Source organism: Solanum dulcamara, chromosome 4 (genome assembly GCF_947179165.1).
Source record: "Solanum dulcamara chromosome 4, daSolDulc1.2, whole genome shotgun sequence".
Classification (NCBI taxonomy): Eukaryota; Viridiplantae; Streptophyta; class Magnoliopsida; order Solanales; family Solanaceae; genus Solanum; species Solanum dulcamara.
The window spans coordinates 12,700,170-12,723,503 of record NC_077240.1 but is presented as its reverse complement, the minus strand read 5'-3'; the positions used below and the strand labels follow the sequence as shown (position 1 = coordinate 12,723,503).

The 23,334-nt window shown below is 31.7% G+C and overlaps 3 protein-coding genes across 3 annotated transcripts; all 3 read left to right on the top strand.

Moving 5' to 3' along the window:
- Positions 1-394: 394 nt before the first annotated feature.
- On the top strand, positions 395-4,539 carry LOC129886335 (auxin-responsive protein IAA16). Its single transcript, XM_055960983.1, has 5 exons — positions 395-828; positions 3,127-3,350; positions 3,769-3,904; positions 4,020-4,081; positions 4,197-4,539. The coding sequence occupies exons 1-5, from the start codon at positions 551-553 to the stop codon at positions 4,232-4,234; spliced, it is 738 nt and encodes a 245-aa protein (XP_055816958.1). The 5' UTR covers positions 395-550; the 3' UTR covers positions 4,235-4,539.
- Positions 4,540-9,094: 4,555 nt separating this feature from the next.
- On the top strand, positions 9,095-13,859 carry LOC129886333 (prefoldin subunit 4). The gene is made up of 3 exons (XM_055960982.1): positions 9,095-9,262; positions 9,351-9,467; positions 13,426-13,859. Exons 1-3 carry the CDS (start codon positions 9,254-9,256, stop codon positions 13,684-13,686), a joined length of 387 nt encoding a protein of 128 aa, XP_055816957.1. The 5' UTR covers positions 9,095-9,253; the 3' UTR covers positions 13,687-13,859.
- Positions 13,860-15,411: 1,552 nt separating this feature from the next.
- Positions 15,412-23,302, top strand: LOC129886332 (sec-independent protein translocase protein TATA, chloroplastic). The gene is made up of 2 exons (XM_055960981.1): positions 15,412-15,912; positions 23,004-23,302. Exons 1-2 carry the CDS (start codon positions 15,553-15,555, stop codon positions 23,136-23,138), a joined length of 495 nt encoding a protein of 164 aa, XP_055816956.1. The 5' UTR covers positions 15,412-15,552; the 3' UTR covers positions 23,139-23,302.
- Positions 23,303-23,334: the final 32 nt, after the last annotated feature.

Genomic DNA, 23,334 nt, shown 5'->3' with positions numbered 1-23,334 from the left:
GCTGATAAAAAAGTTGTCATTGTTGTCCCCTTTAATGTCTCATCATACTGTTTATCTCATGATTTTTAATTGATTATTATTACCGGAAATAAAAAAGAAGGAAAAGAACAACAATAAGTGGAGCCTATCAAACAAAAAGCAAACGCAAAAAATAGTTGCCAACTTGCTTAATCCATTATTCCAAACAACAAAACAATTTATTTTATTTACATTAAAAAAATATAAATTAATCAAAAATCACAACACGTCACTCATGACATAAACTATCCAACAACCCGAGCCCAACCCGTTTAATCATTCACTTCCACGTGGCAAAATCCTTGCCGTCTAAAAAACACCTCAATTAACCAACACACTCTTCACATATTATTTATTTCATATATAGCATGCTTTCTCATACTCATAATACCCTTCTTCTTACACTTTCATTTTCACCTTAAAAATCTTCAAAAACACCAACAAAAAAATACAAAGAAGAGAAGAAAAAAGAAAGGAAAATATTTTATCGTTAGTCTGAAGGATTTTCCACATAAAAATCTTGAACAGAAGTATGACGAGCGTATTGGGTGTAGAGTGTGACAAAATCAGATTGGATTATGAAGCGGAGACGGAGCTGAGACTCGGCTTGCCCGGAGCCAATGGAAATGAAGTCGAATCGACTAATAAGAACAATGGCAAAAGAGTTTTTTCAGAAACTGTTGATTTGAAATTAAACATTTCTTCAAAGGATTCTAAGATGGATAATATTAATCAAGTTGATAACCTGAAGGAGAAGAAGAATAATATTGTTGTGCAAACCCCTAATGATCCTTCTAAGCCACCAGCCAAGTAAGTTATTAATTAATATTTAATTTCTCATTATATTAATTAATTGTTGCAAATAATATTTTGTAGTAGTAGTATCTATAGCAATATGGTGATTAAATTTTAAGTTTCATGCTTTGAGTATGCTTAGAGTTAGTAGTTTGGAGCGGAGCTAGAAGTCTGGATATGTATTCAGTTGAATCCAATAGTGTTTGGTCAAATAATATATTTATGTTGAGAAATTCATTAAATAAATATGTATACACATTAAATTTAGAATTCAGGTATTTACACTTGACGTATCTATTTAAATTTTTTAACCCAAAACATTAAAATCCCGGTTTTACCAATGCTTGGTAGTTCTTAAATAATATTTATCTTTTATGCTGAAGAGTATATGATAATTTAACTCTTAGGATATATTGCAATAAAAAAGGTTCATTTTATGCTCTTTTTTTTTGTAGTTTGATTATCACTTTTATACATTTTGTTCTCGTGCAAATTATAATTACTCCGTTTTTTGTGTTATAAATTACTTGGTTTGCATTGTAGATCATGCTAGTTGAATATATGTATCTTACTAATCTATGTTAGGGATCAAATATTGCACTAATGTGCCGTTTGACCTTAAGTTCCTAAATATTTTTGTTTAAGTTTTACTATGCGTTTGACCACAAAAATTTTCAATGTTTTATTGAAGTTTTAAAAAATATCACTTTGTATTTATAAGTTCTAAAAATTATTAAAAATATCCATAAGTTTATGTTATCATTTTATTAAGAACATGTTCTTTTAAAAAAAGCCTTATTACATAATTGATAACAATCAACAATGACAAAATAACAATATTGTCAAGAGCAATATATTAATCGAATTAAAAAAATAAATATTTTTTTTCCAATCTTGTCACTCAAACTATTCTTTTTCGGAGAGGTAATAACAAACTTTTTTTTAATAAAATCTCTTCACATTTTACGAACAATCTTTTTCCGACAGTTTCATTTCTAGATCAGATGACCAAGAACACAATGCGATTGAGTAAGTTGTTAGATAAATATTTAGTTGGATTAATAAATGATGGATGTTTTTATAAAATATAAAAGTTTCGTATAATTTTTAAATTTTTAAATCTTTTCAAGTTTCCAAGATATAGTTTTTTCTAGAACTTGAGATATTTGCTAAATTTCATTTTTTTCTCAAAAACTACTGGGGTCAAACGTTTACTAAGAAAATTGTTTGGATATGCCACTAAAAATATTATTATTTTTATAATCAAGCATCTACAAATCCTCATTTATGAGTTCGACTAAATTCAATAACTTTCTAGGAATCTCATATTTATATTAAAAATTTAAATAATACATAGAAATATTTTATTTGAAACTCAATATAATGCCTTTCTTAGTTTAAGAATCTATAAACTCAATCTTAACCCTGTCCCGAATTATTAGGAAATTTATTGAATAGCCAAGGAAATAGTAACATTGTTTCGTATAAGAGTAAAATTGCTTTTAATTGTTTTTCTAAAAAAATGTTTAAAAATGGAAAAAAATCTAAATGTTAGGTGTCAGAAGTGTAAACTATCTTTTTGAGAAATTTGGAGTTTAGGATATGGCTGTGGTTGTGTCTGGATGATGGGGAAAGCAACAAAACATTTGGAATCTTTTACTTTCATCACCCAACATTTTTAGTGGAAAACACATGGACCTTTTATTTATTATTTTTTCTCCTTTTTTCCCTTGTTGAAAATGTAATTAATTATTTTAGGAAAACAAATGTAGAGGTACTTTACAAAGTAGTATATCTTTTGTTACCTTTTGATGAGGCAAGGCATGTGTGTGCTTAGAAACATAATAATTTCATAAATGCTACTCCTAGTAATAATGCTATATAAAAGTACTTTACATCTTAGCTAAATCACTTTATTATAGAGTAGTTATCTTTTTTTTTTCAACAATAATTACTATTTGTGTCTCAATCCAAATAAATTATCAGAAAAGAAACTAGAATTTCAATTTTAAAGATTTTTGAATTTTAGAACAATGATCGATTAAAAGAGTTAATAACTGAGTATTAAATTAAATTTAATACATGTAATTTTTTTAGTTAAACAAAAATTACTTGAGTTCGAGCAAAAGACTTTTACCTCTAGGTCTCTATTAATTTTATGAATTCTCAGTGTTTATGTCATTTTCATTTTATTGGCACTAAGTAATCATAGGAGTAAATTTAGGGATCTTTAATATAATTTTTGTGATAATTTGTGGAAATAATTAATTAAGTGCATGGGACTAATTAATGTTAATTATTTCCATAACTTAGGGCACAAGTGGTGGGCTGGCCGCCAGTGAGATCATTCAGGAAGAATGTAGTGACTGTCCAGAAGAACACCACCGGGGCCGGCGAAATCTCCGGCACCGGCGCAGCTTTTGTGAAAGTTAGTGTTGACGGTGCACCGTACTTACGTAAAGTGGACTTGAAGATGTACAAAAGTTACCAACAACTCTCTGACGCACTTGGCAAATTGTTCAGCTCTTTTACCATTGGTAAATACTACTCCCTCCATCCGTTTTGATTTGTTTATCATGTTTTATTTGACACAAAATTTAAGAAAGTAAATAATTTTTTTAAACTTTGTAAGTCTCAAATTAAAGATATGTCAAATTTACTAAAATATTTTTTAATCTTGTGAGCGTAAACATATAGATCATGTGGAAAAATTAAAATTAAAAAATTGACAAAAAATGAATTAAAAAGAAAGATAGAATAAACATTTAAATGGATTTTAAATTAACAAAAATTTAAATTTAAAATTTTTTAATTAAAAATAAATGGATTTTATCCCTAGGCCACCACACCTTTGGTGGTGGGAAGCTTTTGTCCATTAAAATTATGGAGCAAATATATTTATTTTTCTTGATTTTGTCTTGACATAACAATTATTTTTTCTTGAAATTTGTGTAGGAAATTGTGGGACTCAAGGATTTAAGGATTTCATGAATGAGAGCAAATTGATAGACCTCTTAAGTGGTTCAGACTATGTACCAACTTATGAAGACAAGGATGGTGATTGGATGCTTGTTGGTGATGTACCTTGGGAGTAAGTTTCTAAATTCATGAATCTCAAATATCCATTCATTCATTTATTTTTCATCACACTTTTATTTTGTTATGTCAATTTGGTGATTAACTTTATTTTCTTACTTTTATTTTAGGATGTTTGTTGATTCATGCAAACGCTTAAGGATAATGAAAGGATCAGAGGCCATTGGACTAGGTAATTTTTATAACATACTTTTCTATTTTTATTTTATTATGTAAATTTGGTAATTAACTTAACGATTTTCTTATTCAAATTCTTTCACTAAAATAAATGTTTATACTTTTTTCAGCACCAAGAGCAGTGGAGAAATGCAAGAGCAGGAGCTGAACTTGATGTTCCAATTAATTGTTCATTGTTTTTTTTTTCCATGGTCAAATTATATATTGACCTTGGAGTTTCTAAGTCTATTGTAATTTGAAGGTTTATATCTATCTATATATATATATATATATGTGAAAAAATTATGAAAAATGTTTTATCTATATAGATCTGAATAGTTGTCATCTGTGTATGACAGCCTCATATTAGTTGGAGCCCAATTTTGGGAATCTTGGAATTTATATTATATGTGTGGCCCTGTGTATAAGTGACACTTGAAGTTATCTAATAAATTGAAGACAAGTAACATGACACATTCAAAGTTATTGGGAGGCAAGGCCATGTGCTTTGCTAATGGGGACAAACTTAAAGGGATCGCAATTATTTCAATCACTAGTGTTTGTTGGCCATCAATTATTTATTTTGTGTGTCGCCATCCCCATTATTTAGTTTGCTACATTTTGAGGTCTTATATGTCATTTCTTGTTGTTTCGATGCATGCTCAAAATATTAAATTAAAACAAATATAGAGATGAAATTGTGAGGATTAGTTCCAATTTATTTTTTATAATCGTGGTGTGCGGATTAGTTTGCATACACCTTAATAGATGATCAGTTTGTATACATTTTAACAGATGATCAGTTCGCATACATTTTTGCATATACTTTTACACAAGTCATCTCTCATTAACAATAAGTACCTAAAAATCCAATATCATCCAATATTACTACTTAGATCTACGTTGCCACGATATTATTCTATAGAAGCGGGCGGTTTAGAAGTTCGGCCCGGTTTTTTTTTATCAACTTTGAGAGAAGGAATAATAGTACTTGATGATGATTTTTGAGATGCAATGTATCCTATGGCTGAGCCATTATTACCAAGGAATTTCAATTGATATCCTTACATTTGAAAAATTACGCTATATTGTAATAAGTAAACAAAATAATTTACATATACTTATTGAATTCTCTTGATATCTTTTTGTATTTATTTTTTATATTTTAGTTCTTACTTGTGAAAATACTAATTATGGATAAGAATAAGAATAAGTAGAGAAACATCAGAAAATTTTAAATTTGTCATCTTAAATACAATGTGAATTGTGGCTATGTTTTAAAAAAAAGAGACATTTAGCGGCTACCTGGATAAATTTTCTAGAAGATTGGGTCATTTTACTAGAACTTGCCTATTAAAAGTCCAAGAAATTGAATTGTTCACAGGCTTGATGGTTTGTTGGGCTGATCTGATCCGATCCATAATATAATAGGGCTGGATTAGAATTAGACTTTTTAAAAAGTCCGATCTGAATAAGTTCACTGGCCTGTGAGGCTTGAACAAGAAAAAATTATTTGATTGAGTGTTTTTTAAAAATTAATTATTGATTTTAGTGATATTTTTTATTTATTATCATTTATAGCAATACATAGCAATATTATGATAAATCTACACTTGTATTAAAAGTGAATTATGCATACAATATAAATGTATTATAAGTGTTTTAAAATATATATTATGTTTGTGTAGTAAGAAACTAACATAATGTATTATAAATCTATTAAAGTATGTGATAAATATATTATCCATCTATAAAACTTGTATTATATATGTTTTATAAATAGTTCTCTGCAATATGTATTAAAACTGTATTATAAGTGTTCAGTGAAAATTTTTTTTATTGCTATAGATGGTAAATATTTTCTTAATATCGTATATTTATGTAAGTTTCCCCTTGTTCTGGGGTAGATTGATTAACAACTTGCCTTTTGATTAAATATTTTATTTAAGTTGTTGTGGTATTTTTATTTTGTCATTTATGTTTCCATTGACATATATGTTTTGCTCATGTTGGTTTTATTTAAACGGAAAAGGTTCAAAATTATCCCTGAACTTTGAAAAATAGTTTATTCATGCCTTCGTTATACTTTAGGGCCAATTATACCCTTATTGTTATATTTTGGGCCAAATATGCCATTGAGTATAACAGAGTGCCACGTGTCGGCCTCTCGGTGGACAACTTATTTTTCCTTTTAAATATGTTTTTTTATTTATTTTTAAATCTGTTTTTTATTTGTTTTTAAATCTGTTTTTAAATTATTATTTTTTAAATCTATTTTTTAAAATATGTTAATTTTAAAAAACAGATTTTTTTTTTAAAAAAAGATAAAAAAACAGATTTTTAAAAAAAAGATTTTTTTTAAAAAAGATAAAAAAACAGATTTTAAAATAAAAAAGATAAAAAACAGATTTTTTAAAAAAAAGATTAAAAAAGATTTTAAAATAAAAAGATTTTAAATCTGTTTTTAAAATTTATTTTTTAAAATATGTTTTTTTTATTTGTTTTTAAAATCTTTCTTTTTTTTAAATCTTTTTTTTATCTTTTTAAAAAAAAATCTGTTTTTTAAAAATTAACATATTTTAAAAAATAGATTTAAAAAAATAAATTTTAAAAACATATTTAAAAACAAATAAAAAACAGATTTAAAAACAAATAAAAAACACATTTAAAAGGAAAAATAAGTTGTCCACTGAGAGGTCGACACGTGGCACTCTGTTATACTCAAGGGCATATTTGGCCCAAAGTATAACAATAAGGGTATAATTGGCCCTAAAGTATAACGAAGGGCATTAATAAACTATTTTTCAAAATTCAGGGGTAATTTTGACCCTTTTCCGTTATTTAAAATTCTGCAACTTAGATTTCCGTTACTCCCTTAATTTCAATTCATTTATTTTAGTTTGATTGGACGTAAAAATTAAGGAAAAAAATATAATTTTTTAATTTATTTTTTATGATTTTAAATTTAAAAAATATATATATAATATATCTTTTAATATTGCATAAAATAGCATGATTTATCTTTCAAATTAGCTAATTTTTAATTTTTATTCTTTAGCAATCGAACATATTCTTTATTTGTGGGAAAATCAAAACTAAGATGACAAGGATTGTGTATTTTGAATGAAGATTACTTATTACAGGTGAGAAAGATGAGATGTCGTCTATATTTTTGCAAGAGTCCAGTTATTGAAAAAAAATCTTTAATTTTATTCTATATTAATTAAATTTTTAAGATAATGCACATATATTAAAAAAAATATTCAAGGACAAAATTTAAATCATATTTTCCTCTATTATCTTTTTGTTTAATCAACATTATAAAGATGATTAAATGTGAAATCATAAATATAAATAGTCTTAATTGGAGTGTAGTTTACTCCTAGAAAATTACAAAACTTCATTAATGGAAAGGATAAACATGAAAAAAAATCCAAACTTTTTTCTTGAACTTTGAACAATTCAACTATTTTGAACAATGAAAAAAACTTTAAAAATTCAGTTAATATGAAATAGAAGAAGTACCATGTGTTTCGCAGGTCGATGCAGATTTCAAGATTGATTAATAATAATTTCATTATCATTATGCTTCACGCTTTGAATAAAACGAAGAGTACGAGCTTAAAAATTCAGCTTCTCACATGCTAATATGGATGTTGGTTGGGCCTTAGATTCTCTTTATTGTTTACGAGATACTCTCCGTAAACAACAAATTTTTGAGTTGAGAAAAATAAATAATCAGGACCGAAAAATTGGAGTAACACAGTGTAATATTTGATTTCAAAATGTAGTGTGTGTTACAATCTCTATAATAATCCTCTGATTCTTCAAATAATGTGAAATATGTTGAACTTGAATTTGATTTAGAGTCAAGGGCGGCTTGAACAGCTTGATCTTGAATCTTCGTTTCCAAATTTAGATTTGAATTATTCATCACGAGCACTTGTACGGTTATGACGAGTAATAAATATGAACAAGTAACTTGATCTTGAACTTTTTGATATTTGCTTTCGTTCTTGATCTTGAACTTGGACTTGAATTTGATTACTTGAACTTTGTAACTTTGTAGAGAATTTGCAGTTTTTGATCCACGAGCTCTCTTCTTGCTTCTTGTTCTTCAACCCCCCCCCCCTTATGAGAATAACGAGGACCCCTATTTATAGTTGTAAAGAGTGGTATGAGGGTGCGATTTGGTTGGTTGGTTTGAACTGATCAATCAGATTTCTTTGGTGAAGAGCTTTAATTTGATTGGTCAGAACATGTCACATATACACGTGGCATTATTCTAGTGACTTATTTAATTTGACTTGGATTGCCACATAACTTTAACACGTGACATGATTTTAGTGGCTTATTTAATTTGATTTGGATCGCCACATAACTTTGGCACATGACATTATTCTAGTGGCTTATTTAATTTGACTTGGATTGCCACATAACTTTAACACGTGATATGATTTTAGTGGCTTATTTAATTTGATTTGGATCGCCACATAACTTTGGCACATGACATAATTCTAGTGGCTTATTTAATTTGACTTGGATTGCCACATAACTTTGATACGTGGCATATAAATGGGCCTCTAGGATGAGATGATATTGAGCTTAACAAAATGGGGTCATCTTTATAGCCCAAATCAATGGATTTAGATTTTTAATTAAATCCACATTTATTGGACTTAAATAATTGACCAATTTTATTAATCCAAAATATTTATTTGGACTAATATATCTTGAATTTAATAAAAATTAAATCATTTTATAAATTTATATTTAATAAATTTTAAATGATTACACTCGCAACAAACTTTGGATCCCATTGTGGCCCTAATTATGATTGAATTATATCGATCTCTTATTTTTATTACTCTTTTTTTCCAATTATAACTCTCCACTTCAAATTTAGCATTGATTTAATAAAGGACGAGGTTTTATCTCATACATACCTAATAGGTATAAGTTTTGTAGAAACTAAAATCATATTGTGAGCAAACTTATAAACCATTATGCTATGAAAAAAAAAGTTCAAAAAAGGAAAAAGGTGCAAATGACCAGCCAAGATCTTAAAAGGTTGACACTAGCCGGTTCTTTTTCTGCAGGGGTTAAAGTTTGCTTACGGAAACATAGGAGTAAAGTCTGAACATTCTCACTTGTGCCCAAGCCATCGTCTTCTCTCGTGCAATCGAAAATGCAGCAGGTGAGTCTACTAAACCCTAACTTATACCCTTTCACCATTTGAGCTTTCTTCTAAGAAATACTTATTATTGTTGACTTGTGGAAAAAAGGCTGGAACCTCGGGCTCCGAAGTGGAGGTAACATGGGAAGATCAGCAGAATATTAACAAATTTGGCAGATTGAATAATCGTCTTCACGAACTCAATGATGAAATCAAAACTGCCAAGGTAATCGCTCTTTTTTTCCCAACATTTCCACTTTTAGTAGGTTTGTGTATATATTTGCGGTTCGAAATTGGATGGACGAAAGGAAATCCGATGCAGTAGTGGAATCAGGATGATTCATATCCATTCCAATTTTCGATCCAATGATAAAATTGGAATAATTTGTTACTTCAAGACCTGTTCAGGGTTCTTTGAAGCTAGAATTTCTTTAAATTATGATTCTTATGACGTGTATAAGTGACAAAAGTTAAGCCTTAATTCCAACTAGTCGATATGATCGATATTTAATGAGTGATTCTTTGCTTTCACTGTGTTGTATTTAGTTAAGTGCACATTCTTTTCGTTGACATTATAGGTCTTTGAAGACAACCTTGTCTACATGGTTTATTAGGTCTACTTTGTTCATTTTGTCACCTTCAATCATTATATTGTCACACCTATGAACCGGTGCATATAAAAGTCTGCATATGATTTGTCGAAAATTGTCAAAAGGAGGTGGTTTTGTAGAAAATTGTTGGTCCAACAATCAACATTCTTCATGTTTATGAAAATCATTACTTTTATAAGCTTTCTTGTTTGCTTTGAGGACCATACACGTTGACAATGCTCTCTTCCCTTTTTGTTTGTTTGGAATATAATGGTACCTCTCTATATTTAGAAATAATTTACTTTAAACTTTTCATTTTACCCTTAATATCATGATTTAATGGCCACATAACTTCCATGGCTTTCTTAAGACTATAAGTTCAAAAAAGTTCTTTCTTAAACTTCTTGCCCAGTCAACATGTTCACACAAAATGAAGCGGAGGGAGTACATGAATTCAAGCATCGAGAAATTTGTTCTAGTCAATGAAATGTTCACTTTCCTCTATTTGTCCCTTGAACATGAGCAGCACAAAGTCATTCACAGATCACTTATCATTCCCAATCGTTTGACCACTGTTGCGGACTTAAAACAATCAAATTTATAAATGTGTCTCCTCTTTAACATTTTAAACTTCTGATGAGATGGTTCACATAATTTAACATGGTATTGGAGTCTTTTTGTATTATAGCTGACTCTGTCCTGTCTTTTGTACAAATTGCATCTTCTTGATGCCCTTTCTATAAAATCTATTACTTCATCAAAAAAAAAAAAAATTGACATGGCATTGGAGCAGTTTTTTTCAATGAAGTAAGAAAGTTTCATTAATGGCATCAGGTAGATGCACAAGCAAAAGTACAAAAGAAAGATTGTGATTACTCCGATTAGAGTAGTTATTAGATGCTGACTCAGAGTCTCATCACCAATTGTCAAAATATTTCTACGTGATTGGCCGAAGAAAAAGATTCAGGCTTGTGTGTGAGAGGGCATGTTTGCATACCTAAAATATGTAAGTAAAAGTGCAATTATTCCACGAACAAACTTTTAAATGTGCATCTAGTAACTCTATTCCACCTGCATGGCAGTCGACTTTTGTGGATACGACAACGAACTAGTTACAATTGTGTTTTGTAAATATGTGCAAAAGTAATAGTTAGAATATGTATATAGAGATCTCATACCAAATCTATAACATGAATTAGTATTGTCATGAGTTCTATGATTTTTTTAAATTGTGGGAATTTCATCTTCTTAAAGATTTATATCATTGGGACAATCTGAACTAGAAAGTGGGTCAAATAATATGGGATGGAGTGAGTACGTTGAAACTATGAGGTTCATCAAAATTTAAGCGTTCTTTGTGACTGTGTGGACAGACTTCTAGTTTGCTTATTATTTGTTGAGGTTATTTTCATTTTCCAGAAGATTGAACATTTACATTCTAAATTTTAGAAGAGTATGGGCTAGGAAAGGAAGGAAAAATTGTTCTCCTAAGCTAATGAGCAAGTGTTTTCTCATTTTTACCTGTAAACCTCAGTCATAGAAGGGCCCTTTCTTTATGCTTATAACAAAAATAAATGGAATGATGAGTTCCATTTAAGGCATCTGCCGTATATCCACTTACACATACCAGGGAGAGGTGAATCTTCTGATTCTGATGCTTAGTCTATTCCTCCCCGAGTATCTGTATTACACATGTTCTCTCATTCTGTATGTTTAGATATTATTTTTCAAATGCATCTACGTGCTAAGCCGAGGATCTTCCGGAAATAGCCTCAAGTAGTGGTAAGGTCTGGATACATTCTACCTTCTCCAGACCCTACTTGTGGGATTTCACTGAATATGTTGTTGTTGTTGCATCTATGTGCTGAAGCAGAAAAAGGTTCTCAGGTTCTATCAAAATAATGAATGCTTTCGGTTGTTATGAATTATGATGATACATATTCAAAAGCTTATAAATGAGGGAGTCTGTGAGTAAGCAAAGTTCAGCCCCAATATTTTGATGTAGTCAACCTATCAGTTTGCTTATATTTTGGTGAAGTGCAAAAAAAATGTACTAGCTAGTGTGTACAGGTAAACAGTGGATCTTGGATGGGAAGATTTCCTTCTTTGCCTTGAAAAAATGAAGTCTAAAGGTAGTTAATACTTAAGTGCAAGTTTCGATTATATTAGGTGGTTAACATAGGGATTTTGGAGGAAACAGTTTTGGGTGTAAATATTACTGCTGCAAGTGATGGAGAGACCATAGAGAGACAAGACCCTTAGGCTAGTAAGAATAGACTGTCAAAAATAAATGCCATACTTAATGAGCAAACTATATGAAGAAAATTGCTAATCATGGCAATCTTATGATGGTAATCTGCTTGGTAGTTGAAACCAAACTTAATGGTCTTGAGCTTTGGAAGCACCAATGGCATACTTGGACTGTTGGTTCATCAAATTCCATTAGAATCTGGATACCTGGTTGGAGCGGTTCATTCTGCCCTCATAATAGATGAATTTGAAATTTTGACCTCAAGACCTTATCAGAGCACATATATATGCATGTGTAGAGATATACTTATATATAGTGCATTAGATCCAGAGGTTCCAGAACATTTTTTAATAGAAATTACAACATATATCATGAACCGAGGAGAATAAGCCTAAGAATTGAAACACCTAAGTTTAGCAATCCAGCATATTTTCACTAGAACTATATTGCAATCAATATATGTATCTACCTTTGTTTAGCTTGCATATTAAGTTATTAACTATTATAAACATATATTTTGTCCATGAAACAGAATGTATGATAAAACCTCATTGGTCCAGTCCCTTCTAGATTTATATTTGGGCCAGGTTTGATTAACTGTCTCAATAAATTTACATACCTTTTGAATTTTTCCAAGGTCAATCATTATTTACTTTTGAAGAATAGAGATTTTATTGCTTTGACATAAAAATCAGTTGATACAATATTCTTGATGTAAGATACTTATCAGGAAAAAGATTTCTGGATGTAGTTACTGTTTGCTAGAATAATATGATTGTATTTACTTGACAAATAAATTGGACTATTTAAAATTAGAGTAATTTTGAAAAGAATAATTTTTCTTTTTGATATACAGTGTGAATACTAGCTGCAATAGTCTCTGGTTTAAGACTCTTGAATACTGTCTGCAATCAAACACATCAGCTGATAACATTCTGGACATAGTAATACCATTCACTAGAATTGTATGTGTTGCATTTACTCGACAAATTAACAGAAAACTTTAGAACCGAGTATGATTTTGAAAAAGATCATGAGATTCTTTATGACATACAATATGTATCTGCATACTAGCTATGGAACACTTGACTAATGTCCAAATTGTCACTTTAGGATTATAGTTCTAAAATTTTCTGGTCAATTATATTCGCATAGACTAGTTAGATGTATGAAAGGATGCTGGATGCTTTCTTTTGTCCTGCTATGCATTTAGTGTTGCAGTTTTCCTTTTTTTTTTTTACATCTTTTTCTACTATTAATTTACTGTTATGAGTGTTACCTTGATACTTCAAAAAAAGACGTCTTACAAATTTATTTCTATGGTTAAATTTCTCCTTTGTCAGGAAAAATGCGAAAACCTTGAGGATGCAAGCAATGAGCTTATTCTGACCGATGAAGAGATAGTGCGCTTCCAGATAGGGGAAGTTTTTGCTCACGTGCCAAAGGATGAAGTGGAGAGCAGGATAGAGAAAATGCAAGAGGAGACTAGCAAGAACTTGGAGAAACTAGAGGAAGAGAAGGAATCAATAGTTGCCCAGATGGCTGAACTTAAGAAGATATTATATGGGAAATTCAAGGATTCAATCAATCTTGAGGAAGACTAGTAAAATTTCATAATTTTTCGTGTGCAACTTCGTTTGAATTTGCTGTTGGTTGAAGGCTGTTCCTCTTTATTGGATTTTTCCATGTCTTGTGTCCTTAACAGTTTGAGATTCTTCATTGCCTCAACAATATTATAAACATGCAGGTCTTATGTTCTCTGCACCTTTATTTTTAACCCCTTCTTGCTGTGCTTTAAATCAAACCTTTTCTTATATAAGAAATCTATTTTGAAGCTCAAAACCAAAGTTGAAGTAGCAACAGAACAAAAGATGACTAATTGCCAAATAGAGATGATTTGGCCAGTGTCATTCTAAATAGATTTTGTCAATTGGCTTACCCAAATATATGTTGTGCTTTTTGTTCAAAATTGAAAATTTCAAAAGGTATGTATCAAGGTTAAAGGTAAAGGAGAAAACTACGTTAAAATCTCGATAAAGTAATAATCTTACTAAATGAATATTTTTTTTCGGTCCCGACTTTGGCCAGTTATATTAAAGTAATATTCTCGCTAAATGCATTAGATGATAATTAAAAATAAAGTATTAAAGATCAAAAAAAAATATAAAGTAATTATTATTAGAATACATCAAGAATTTATATATATATATATATATATATATATATATATATATATATTTAAATCAATCAATAATACTAGACTAATAACTATTTCTTTTTAAAATATGATTCTATAGTTGATTATTTTTTCTTCCCACCAAAACCAAAATTAATCGCATCCTTAACTATTTTTTATCTCATTTGACAAATACTTTGCCGACCTTTTGAGAGTGTGCGATATTGTTGATTGACTAATAATCAAATCAATCTTTTGTTTCACCTCTATGCTTGCAAATCTTTTTGGCTAATAGTTGGATTTTCTTTCTTATGCTCACATATTATTTTATTGGTTAAAGATGATTTTTGTACGCCTTTCAAATGATGAGAAGACATTATACTTGAATTATGATTTTTAAACATCTAGCTTTTTCTTTTTTTAGTTAACATAAAATCTCTTCATATTCTATATACATGAATACAATTAGAAACATTAAACTTTACTATATTCGCTTAACTTTCCTAGATTTAAATAATAAATATGCAAAGACTACACTTTTTAGTTTTCTAAATTTAAACTTTTAAAATTTTTAATTCAAATATATTTTTTTCTTATGGCACATACTCTCTAAAATAATAAATATTTATTTATCGATAAATAAATATTTTATGCATTTATGAATAAACTAATAATCTCGATAAGTAATATTTTTTTCCGATCCCAAGCATATGTATTTATAGAGGTTTTACTGTATTTTGAAACCAAGCAAATATAATTGTGAAACTTTTAAAAAAAAAATATATGTACATTAATTTTTTCAACCTAATAAATCAGTGTATCTAAACTAGAAAATCAAGAATTTCTAAACCCACCAACCAATCTAGTTCCAAGGTCACGTTTTTCTTATAGGATATATTGAAGTCTTGTACGGAATAAAAAAAAGGGTAGTCCGATGCACTTAAGTTTTTGCTATACACAGGATTCGGAAAGAGCCCGACCATAAGGATTTATGTACAGCCTTACCTTGTATTTTTGCCAGAAGCTATTTCCAAGACTTGAACCCGTACCTCGTTAGTCACATGGAAGCAACTTTATCAGTTATTCTAATGCTGTCATTCAAGTCTCGTACAAAATCAATTATTAATATACTAAAATATTAATACCCACAAGGTCAGCAGAAGCCGTATACCCAATAAGAAATTTCCCAAAATTATCTCTTCTTGTTACAATAGTCCAACACAATCTTGAAGGTCTTAGCATCAAGAAAATCCAAAAAATAAAAAAGAGGAAGCTTTCTCCAAGATTCAGAAAAATGGCAGCAATAATCTCATCTTCTGCTGCTGCTGCTGTTACAACTCTCTCTTTATCCTTCTCAGCAAAACCCATTTCATCTTCTTCTCCTTCTCTGTTTGTTACAACACCCAAGATTCAAACTTTATGTTCCTCCAGCTCACTTTTCTTCAACAGCAACAGTGCACTGTTTCTGGGTCCTCCTAGAACTACAAGAAAAGTAAGCATCAACAGAAAAAGGGGTCTTTCTTGTTACTGTTTATTTGGGCTTGGAGTCCCTGAACTGGCGGTGATTGCTGGTGTTGCGGCCCTTGTTTTTGGGCCGAAGCAGTTGCCTGAAGTTGGCCGCACTATTGGCAAGACCGTCAAAAGTTTTCAACAGGTTACATTTCCTCCAGAAAAATTAGTCATTTGATTGGATAGATAATTACACAATCAGGTCATTTATTAGTTAATCACATGTAAGTCTCTATGATTAGCTGAAATTAGTAGTCTGGTATGGTAACTAACCTGCTAATCTGATATAAATATCTATCATTTAGTTAACCGTGCTTCAATTAGAAATAGAATTAATTCAGCTACTGGAAATAATGTTTAGAGATTTAGTAACTTGTAGGAAAATTGGAACTTTTTTGATTTCAGAATGGTGGTAATTCATAAGAATTTTGATCAAAGATCATGTTTTTTTCTTTTCTTTTAGAGTTTGAAAAGGGTTACTATGGGATAGAGGATGTTTTTGTACATTTTGCGTGTCTGATTGATTTTGGTCTGAACGGTGTGTCGGTTTTTTAAGTTTGGGCTTTGGGAATGAGTTTAGTCTCTTATGGGTGAAAAAGTGAGGGCTAAAAGGTGGAGAAAAGAAGTCTCAAACCTCTAATCGACCCGGACACATTAATTGTTCTTGATGTGGAGATAAGATTTGAGATTTCGTGGGACGACTGAACGAGTTCTTTCTATGAGCTTGGCTGGAAAGAGAAATTGAAATAAAAACAATTGTGCTGGTTGTAATAGATGTTGGCCTTTTTGATTTCTTTTGTTCTTCCAACATAGGGAGAGAAGGGGTTTTCCCCATTTCTGCTGAGATTTTGTCTGTGAGGGGAAATAATTTTCAGAAGATAAATTCTAATGCCTTGTGGGATTTCACTGGGTTGTTGTTGTTGTAAATTCTAATGCCTCTAGGTAATTGACATAGTCATTAAATCTGCATTTGATTCTACGAACAAGTTAGAAAAGGAGGCATTGTATCTTGGATAATGCGCGTCTTCGATAAAATTTCAAATATTATGCATGTGCAAGAAGGAAAGCGAACTATCAGATGACCATAAGCTTATAAAGCAAGCTTGAACCTTTAGGATGAGGGTTGTAAAACCACTAAAAAAAATATACAGATAAACATATTAGTGCACCTGACATCTTAGATGAAGCGTCTAGAAGTTACTTCAATCATCAGGCTAAGATGCACGTATTTTTTCCAATTTCATTAAGGGGAATCAGAATGCTTTTTGATTGTGAGATAAGTTTGGTACTTCATTTGGGGTTTCAAGTGTATATTGTTACTAGTAAGCTCTTACCAAAGTTGAGTTGGGCAAAATTCAGAGTTGAAATCCTTTGATCGTAATCAGAAGATATCCATCCTAAGTAATGGTGCAAATGTATTGATAATTAAATGATGTTTCTATATAATGTGCTGGACTTCCATTACACTTAAGATTCTGAAGTTTAGCTTAAAATGCTGTAGATGAAAAGCATTTCGAAAATCAAGGCAAATCATGGATTAAGTTATGTGATCTATTTTGGTGGCTGGTTGAGTATAGGAGCAGTCAGAATTTTCAAAATAACATCTCTGGTGCGATCTTTCTGTTTGGCTTCAGAATTCCTGTGTTTCTAGCGGGGTTTGGTGACATAAATTTTTGGCTGGTGAAACATTTGCACATCAATACATGGAAGACCACATTCTTGAAGACTGATAGACATCTTACTTATCCTCCTCACGAGAAGGGCCCTACTCAAGAATTAGTACGTCTTAACAAAAATGACAAGGTTTGGGAGAAAAGGCATAACCTGCTTCTGCGACTAAATTGGAGTGAAAACACCCATGTATACAAATACGATGGATATGCCTGTTGCTTTTTTTGGATTTTTCTTGAAGATTGAAGAATTTTTGGGATCATTTAGTAGTTGTTAGGAAGTTTACTTCATTTCTATTCTCAGTAGTATAGCTTATATCTGTTGCCAAGAAAATGGAAGAACAGGAAGATAAAATACAAGATTGGTCAGGCCAGCCTCCACAGACAGTCTACATATTGCTGATCATACATTTCCCCAGCTGAAGCTATGTTTGTGAATACATCATAGTTTGGAAGCGTTGGTAGGAAAAACAATGAAGATATGAGCAAGTACAATTAGTTAAATTGATGCATCTCTGTAAGTGTTGTTTGAGATAAAGAAAGTAGAACTATGAAGATCGCTCTACTAGCACAAATAATATTAGGTTGCCACTGAACCTACTTCCCTGCTTCATAAGGTATTGGTGACTTCAGTATTCTGGTTATCAGCCTTGTTTTGAGACTCGGTTAACCTGTTGTGTGTGTTTTTTTGATGGAAGAGAGTTGTATTGAGGGTGTCAATCAGGGAGATGGCTGGTCTATCAAGATATGGGAAGATAAGTGACTCTGAAGATGGGTAACTCGGTGAGTCAGTGTTACTACTCTCTGGAGCTCTTTAATAGAGTTGCTGATCTCTCTTGATCATGATGGTTATTGGTAGGTGTCAATTGTGATTCCATCCTAAGGAGCTGGTAGGATGGATGATACAACTACAACATACTCCGTGTAATCCCACAAGTGGTGTCTAGGGTAAGATGGATGATGAGTTTAGCATTTCACAAAGTGAAGGTATATGTAAAATCAGACTATGGGTTTAAAGGGAGTTCATGAAAAGGAGGGGAAATCAATATAAAGACAATTACCTACCAAGGTTGACCTAGTAAGGGCAGTAAGTAAAAAAAACAAAACTTACTCGTAAAGAGTGCTGGATTATATTGAGAACTGAAGCGGAAGCTTGCACATGATTATAAGAGAGTGAAAGACTAAGAAAATATGAGAGTATTTTTTTTGATGTCTTCAACTAAAGATTACAAGTCTTTAAATAGACTGAGAAGAGATAAGGGAGATCTAAAGGCTTGGCTCTGATTGGCTGCCTCGGATTGCCTTATCTTCTGAGGAGGTCCACTGCTTTTGATGAGTGGTCTTCTTTTTTAAAGTTGTCGGCCATCTTTACTTTATTAAAGTTGATGGCAATAGCTTTTCCAATTTTCCTGAATAAGACAAATTTGCTTTCGCTGAAGGGGTCCAGTTGATTTTTAATCAAAAGAAATTCCGTCTCTTTGAGACTCTTCTTTTTCTTTCTAGATAATTCTGACACTTTGTGCCTCTATCTGAAAGACTAGTTATTCCGAGTTTTAATACTCTCAACTAGGATTAATTAATCAAATGGAAGTAAATATGATTGTGCTAAAGCTTTTGGTTTTAGCATATCATCGTTGTCATCACTTTGAGATGAGGCTTCTTCTAGAAGTTGAAGGATTTCATCTTCATTTGGATCATCGTCCAATTTAGATAATGCCTTTTGTAATCTTTTCTTTAAATCACTCTTTGGTGATTTCTTTGTTAAGGACGACGGACCCTTTTGAGAAGGTTGTTGAGTCTCCTTTGGAGCTGGTGACCATCCTTTGATAAGAATCTCCTTACACAAGTATTTAATCCTGTCAAATTCTACAATTATAAAAGTCCAACTGATAATGTAGGAAATTCTTTTTTGAATAAAGTATTTGCACATTTGGATGTGCTCAGTCAAGGTTGAAATTCCTTGATCAATTTGAAACTGACCAAATTTTTCAGAAAATAATTTTGGCATATATTGATAATTTCCATCAAAGCAATGCCACCATTCATAGAGCCATCTTGGGATGATTGATTTGGATAATTCAGGACTTATTTTACGAACCAAGTATGGGTAGATGGACGTAAATACATAAAATTAAACCATGCATTTTTATAGTCAAACCAATTATAAGTTTGAGGTCGGTGCTCTCTAGAAAAGTTGATATGAGTGTGCAGATGATCCACCTGCCATTCAAAAGGGGTTAAAATCCTTTTAATTGTGAATTTTGAAAATGCAATGCTATTTGGGTCTGTTTTACCAGAGAGTTCATGCTCTATGTCAATAGAGCCAGTATCAACCAAAATGAATTCATAGAACTTTCTGGTTTTGAGTGGATTCTCAGTATCCACGTGATTCCTGTTGGTGTCGACTGGTTTAATGAGGTGTTTAACCTCGTAGCCTTCATACTACTTGTCTAATGCAAGGATATGAGAAACCTGCAAAGAAATAAAGTCAAACTTTTCTCTTTCTTTGGATTTCGGACTGGAAGTTTGGGTTGCTGTTGTCGGCACAACAACTTCTACAAAGCTTTCATGACAGTTGTCTTTTGTTTGTGTCTGGGAAAATCTTTGTTTTCCTGATGGGGAGTAAGAACTGGGCTCTTGAGTCTGAGCAAAAGGTTTTTTCATTATTAACATGTTAGACGAGGTGCTCGGAGGCAATGGAGGGTAAGTTGTAGGATTTATTGGCGGTAATTGTGCCAAGATTGAGTATCTGTTTGGTGGTGGTGGTCTAGTCAATTCTGGCCTAATGCTAAATGGTCTTGCTGAAGTAGTTTTGGCTACTTCCTTCCCTTTGAAGGGTCCTCTAACTTGTGCTCCTGGCCTCATAATTTGCCGTGCAAAAATTCCCTTGTTAGGATGTCTGGGAGAGAATTTCCTTCTCCCTTTAAGATATTCAATTTGAAAATCAAAACTCGATAACAAGGCTTGCCACCTAGCAAATATCTGTTTAGACACAGGATTTTTGACATCCTTTTGAAGAATATCCTTAGCAGATTTACAGTCGACACGAAGCAGGAATTCTTTATTAATTAAATCATCCTGAAATTTAATAATACATAAAACTATAGTTTATTCAACTAATATTAGAAGTTCTTGCTATAGTTTTAAAGAGTCTCAAAGAGACGGAATTTCTTTTGATTAAAAATCAACTGGACCCCTTCACCGAAAGCAAATTTGTCTTATTCAGGAAAATTGGAAAAGCTATTGCCATCAACTTTAATAAAGTAAAGATAGCCGATAACTTTAAAAAAGAAGACCACTCATTAAAAGCAGTGGACCCTCTCAGAAGATAAGGCAATCCGAGGCAGCCAATCAGAGCCAAGCCTTTAGATCTCCCTTATCTCTTCTCAGTCTATTTAAAGACTTGTAATCTTTAGTTGAAAACATCAGAAAAAATACTCTCATATTTTCTCTTAGTCATTCACTCTCTTATAATCATGTGCAAGCTTCCGCTTCAGTTCTCAATATAATCCGGCACTTTTTACGAGTAAGTTTTGTTTTTTTTTACTTACTGCCCTTGAAATGGTATCAACGTCATGTTGTTGCTATTATTAGCCATGTGTAGCTAAAAATCTTTGCCTAGATTATGCTTACGTTCATGATTCGTTTATAATAACTTAGTTTTTTAGTAAGATTATGTTTTGCTTATTGCATGTTAGTTTCTTGCTCTTTGACCATAAAAATGGAGGTTATATCTAGTGGTTAAGGTGAGGTTTCGAGATCTTGTCAAGTAGTTCCGATGTCAATAGGCGGTCGTTTAGCCGAAAGGACAGGCGTTTTAGACTACAATGTGGTTTATTTGACAAACTCGTATAATATCCAAGATTCCTTAGTGTAATATCCTTGTTATTACTCCATGATTACTTTCAAAGACTTAGAAATTTATATGCAATAATTCGTAGATGGCTTTACTAAGAATGAATAGTTATTGTTAACTTATTATTGAACAAAGCATAGACAAAGGCATATTCTCTCTCGTGAATAATCACCAGTATACTGTTAATAGTATTAATTTGTCTATCTCTAAGGTAGAAAATGATTTGCAAAATTGGTCTATTCCCAAAGAACCTTTTGAAAAGATTACCAGCTAGGTAATTTTTCTATGTTTAAAAAATATAATATCAACACTTGTGAATCAACAATTGCTATTAATAATTCTCTTGAGACTATCAAGTTGTTGATTGCTGCTAATATTGATAGATATAAGGAGTTTAAGTTCCTTCATATCGGTCTTGTTCAAGTAGCTGTGAAACCTCTTTTCTGTAAAGGTTTGAATATTCCCATTTGTCTGCTCCTTAGAGATGATAGACTGCTTAATTTTGATGATTCTCTGTTAGGAGTTCTAGAAAGTAACCTCGCCAACGGCCCGGTATACTTTAACTGTTTTTCCAATTTCTCGGTAGATATCCATGATCCAAACGTTATGGATACCCTGACGCTTAACGTCAAAACCAAGAACATGAATAGTAAACTAGACACCAGAGAAATAGTTGTAATATATAGGGTATATTACAAGCTAATGAAAACCACTATAGCCCCAAAGGCTATAGCCACTAGCGTCAAAGGAGTAACTATGCTCATGGAAGCAAACCAAGAGCACAGTACTACCTTCGTCCCTAGGCTCCTTAAATGGGACGACAACCTTTATGAATATTACTTTAAGAACCTCAAACAAAATCAGCCGCAGTTTATAATTCATGGTACTGACTATTCTCACCAGTTCTATTTAGTAGTAGGATACATGGATACTTTTGTTGAGTTGGGGTACCTATATAATAAATGTAGAACTTTAAGGAATATAATACAAGTTACATACTAAACACTGGTGACCTGAAGGGAGAGTAGGATTAGATATAACAGATGGAGGAGAATATCTGAAATCAAAAGTCAAGATTGGGAAGCACGTATAGAAGGGGACTTGAAGTCGGTGGTTGATGACATAACAAACTCTTAAGTGGTTTGAGACTAACTTTGATCCGAACACATGAAAATGACAATGGACTACACGAATTGCTCAAGAAGGTTTATTGTTCCTATTCACATGTGAGAATAGCCTCTCCCCGGTTCTTAAGTCCCTGCTACACTCTGTATTATATGGACTCCTTTACGGGGTATCTGATATGGGTATGTGTAAGTATCTAATAAAGATACATGCAACTTATTGCTGGTTGTTGATGCATTTGTGAAGAATCTGCTCCAAGTACACACTCATATCACTTCCGTTCAACGTGGGTACAAGCAAGGCCAACAAATATAAACCACATTCAATTTTTTTAAATGATGGGAGAATGGTAAATGCTTAAAACTCAATCCGTAGTTCCACAAGACTTCCCCTGTTCTCAAGTGCTGAGATGTTAGTTTAAGACTTGTATGAAATAGAGATAATCCCATAGGAAGATGTCTGTTTAGATTAATATAAGGTACTCTTTTAGTCATCATACTTTTGGTTCAACTTTCTTGAAGGCTATAGAAGGTGATCTTGTTAAGGTGCTGCATTACATAGTTCCTAACATATCTCATAATACAGGCTGCAAAGGAGTTTGAAACCGAGTTAAAAAAGGAGCCTGATGCCTCTGCTGAGCCCCCAGTCGAAAAGGCCATAGAGGGTAGTCAAGAAGAGAAACAAGACCCAAAGGTTTCAAGCACCAAGGAGAGTTCATAAATGCAGTTTGCCTCTAGCTATAGCTTTTAGTTTTTACTGTTTCTTCAGCATGATTGTTTCTTGTATTTGACTAGTTGTATTGAGCTATTGTGTGTGATATACATTCCTACGTTTTCCCTCATTGACAGGTTAAGATCAAAATTAGGTAAGTTATCAATGCCTTAGCTCCAATTCTTCATTAATTCGATATAGTTGC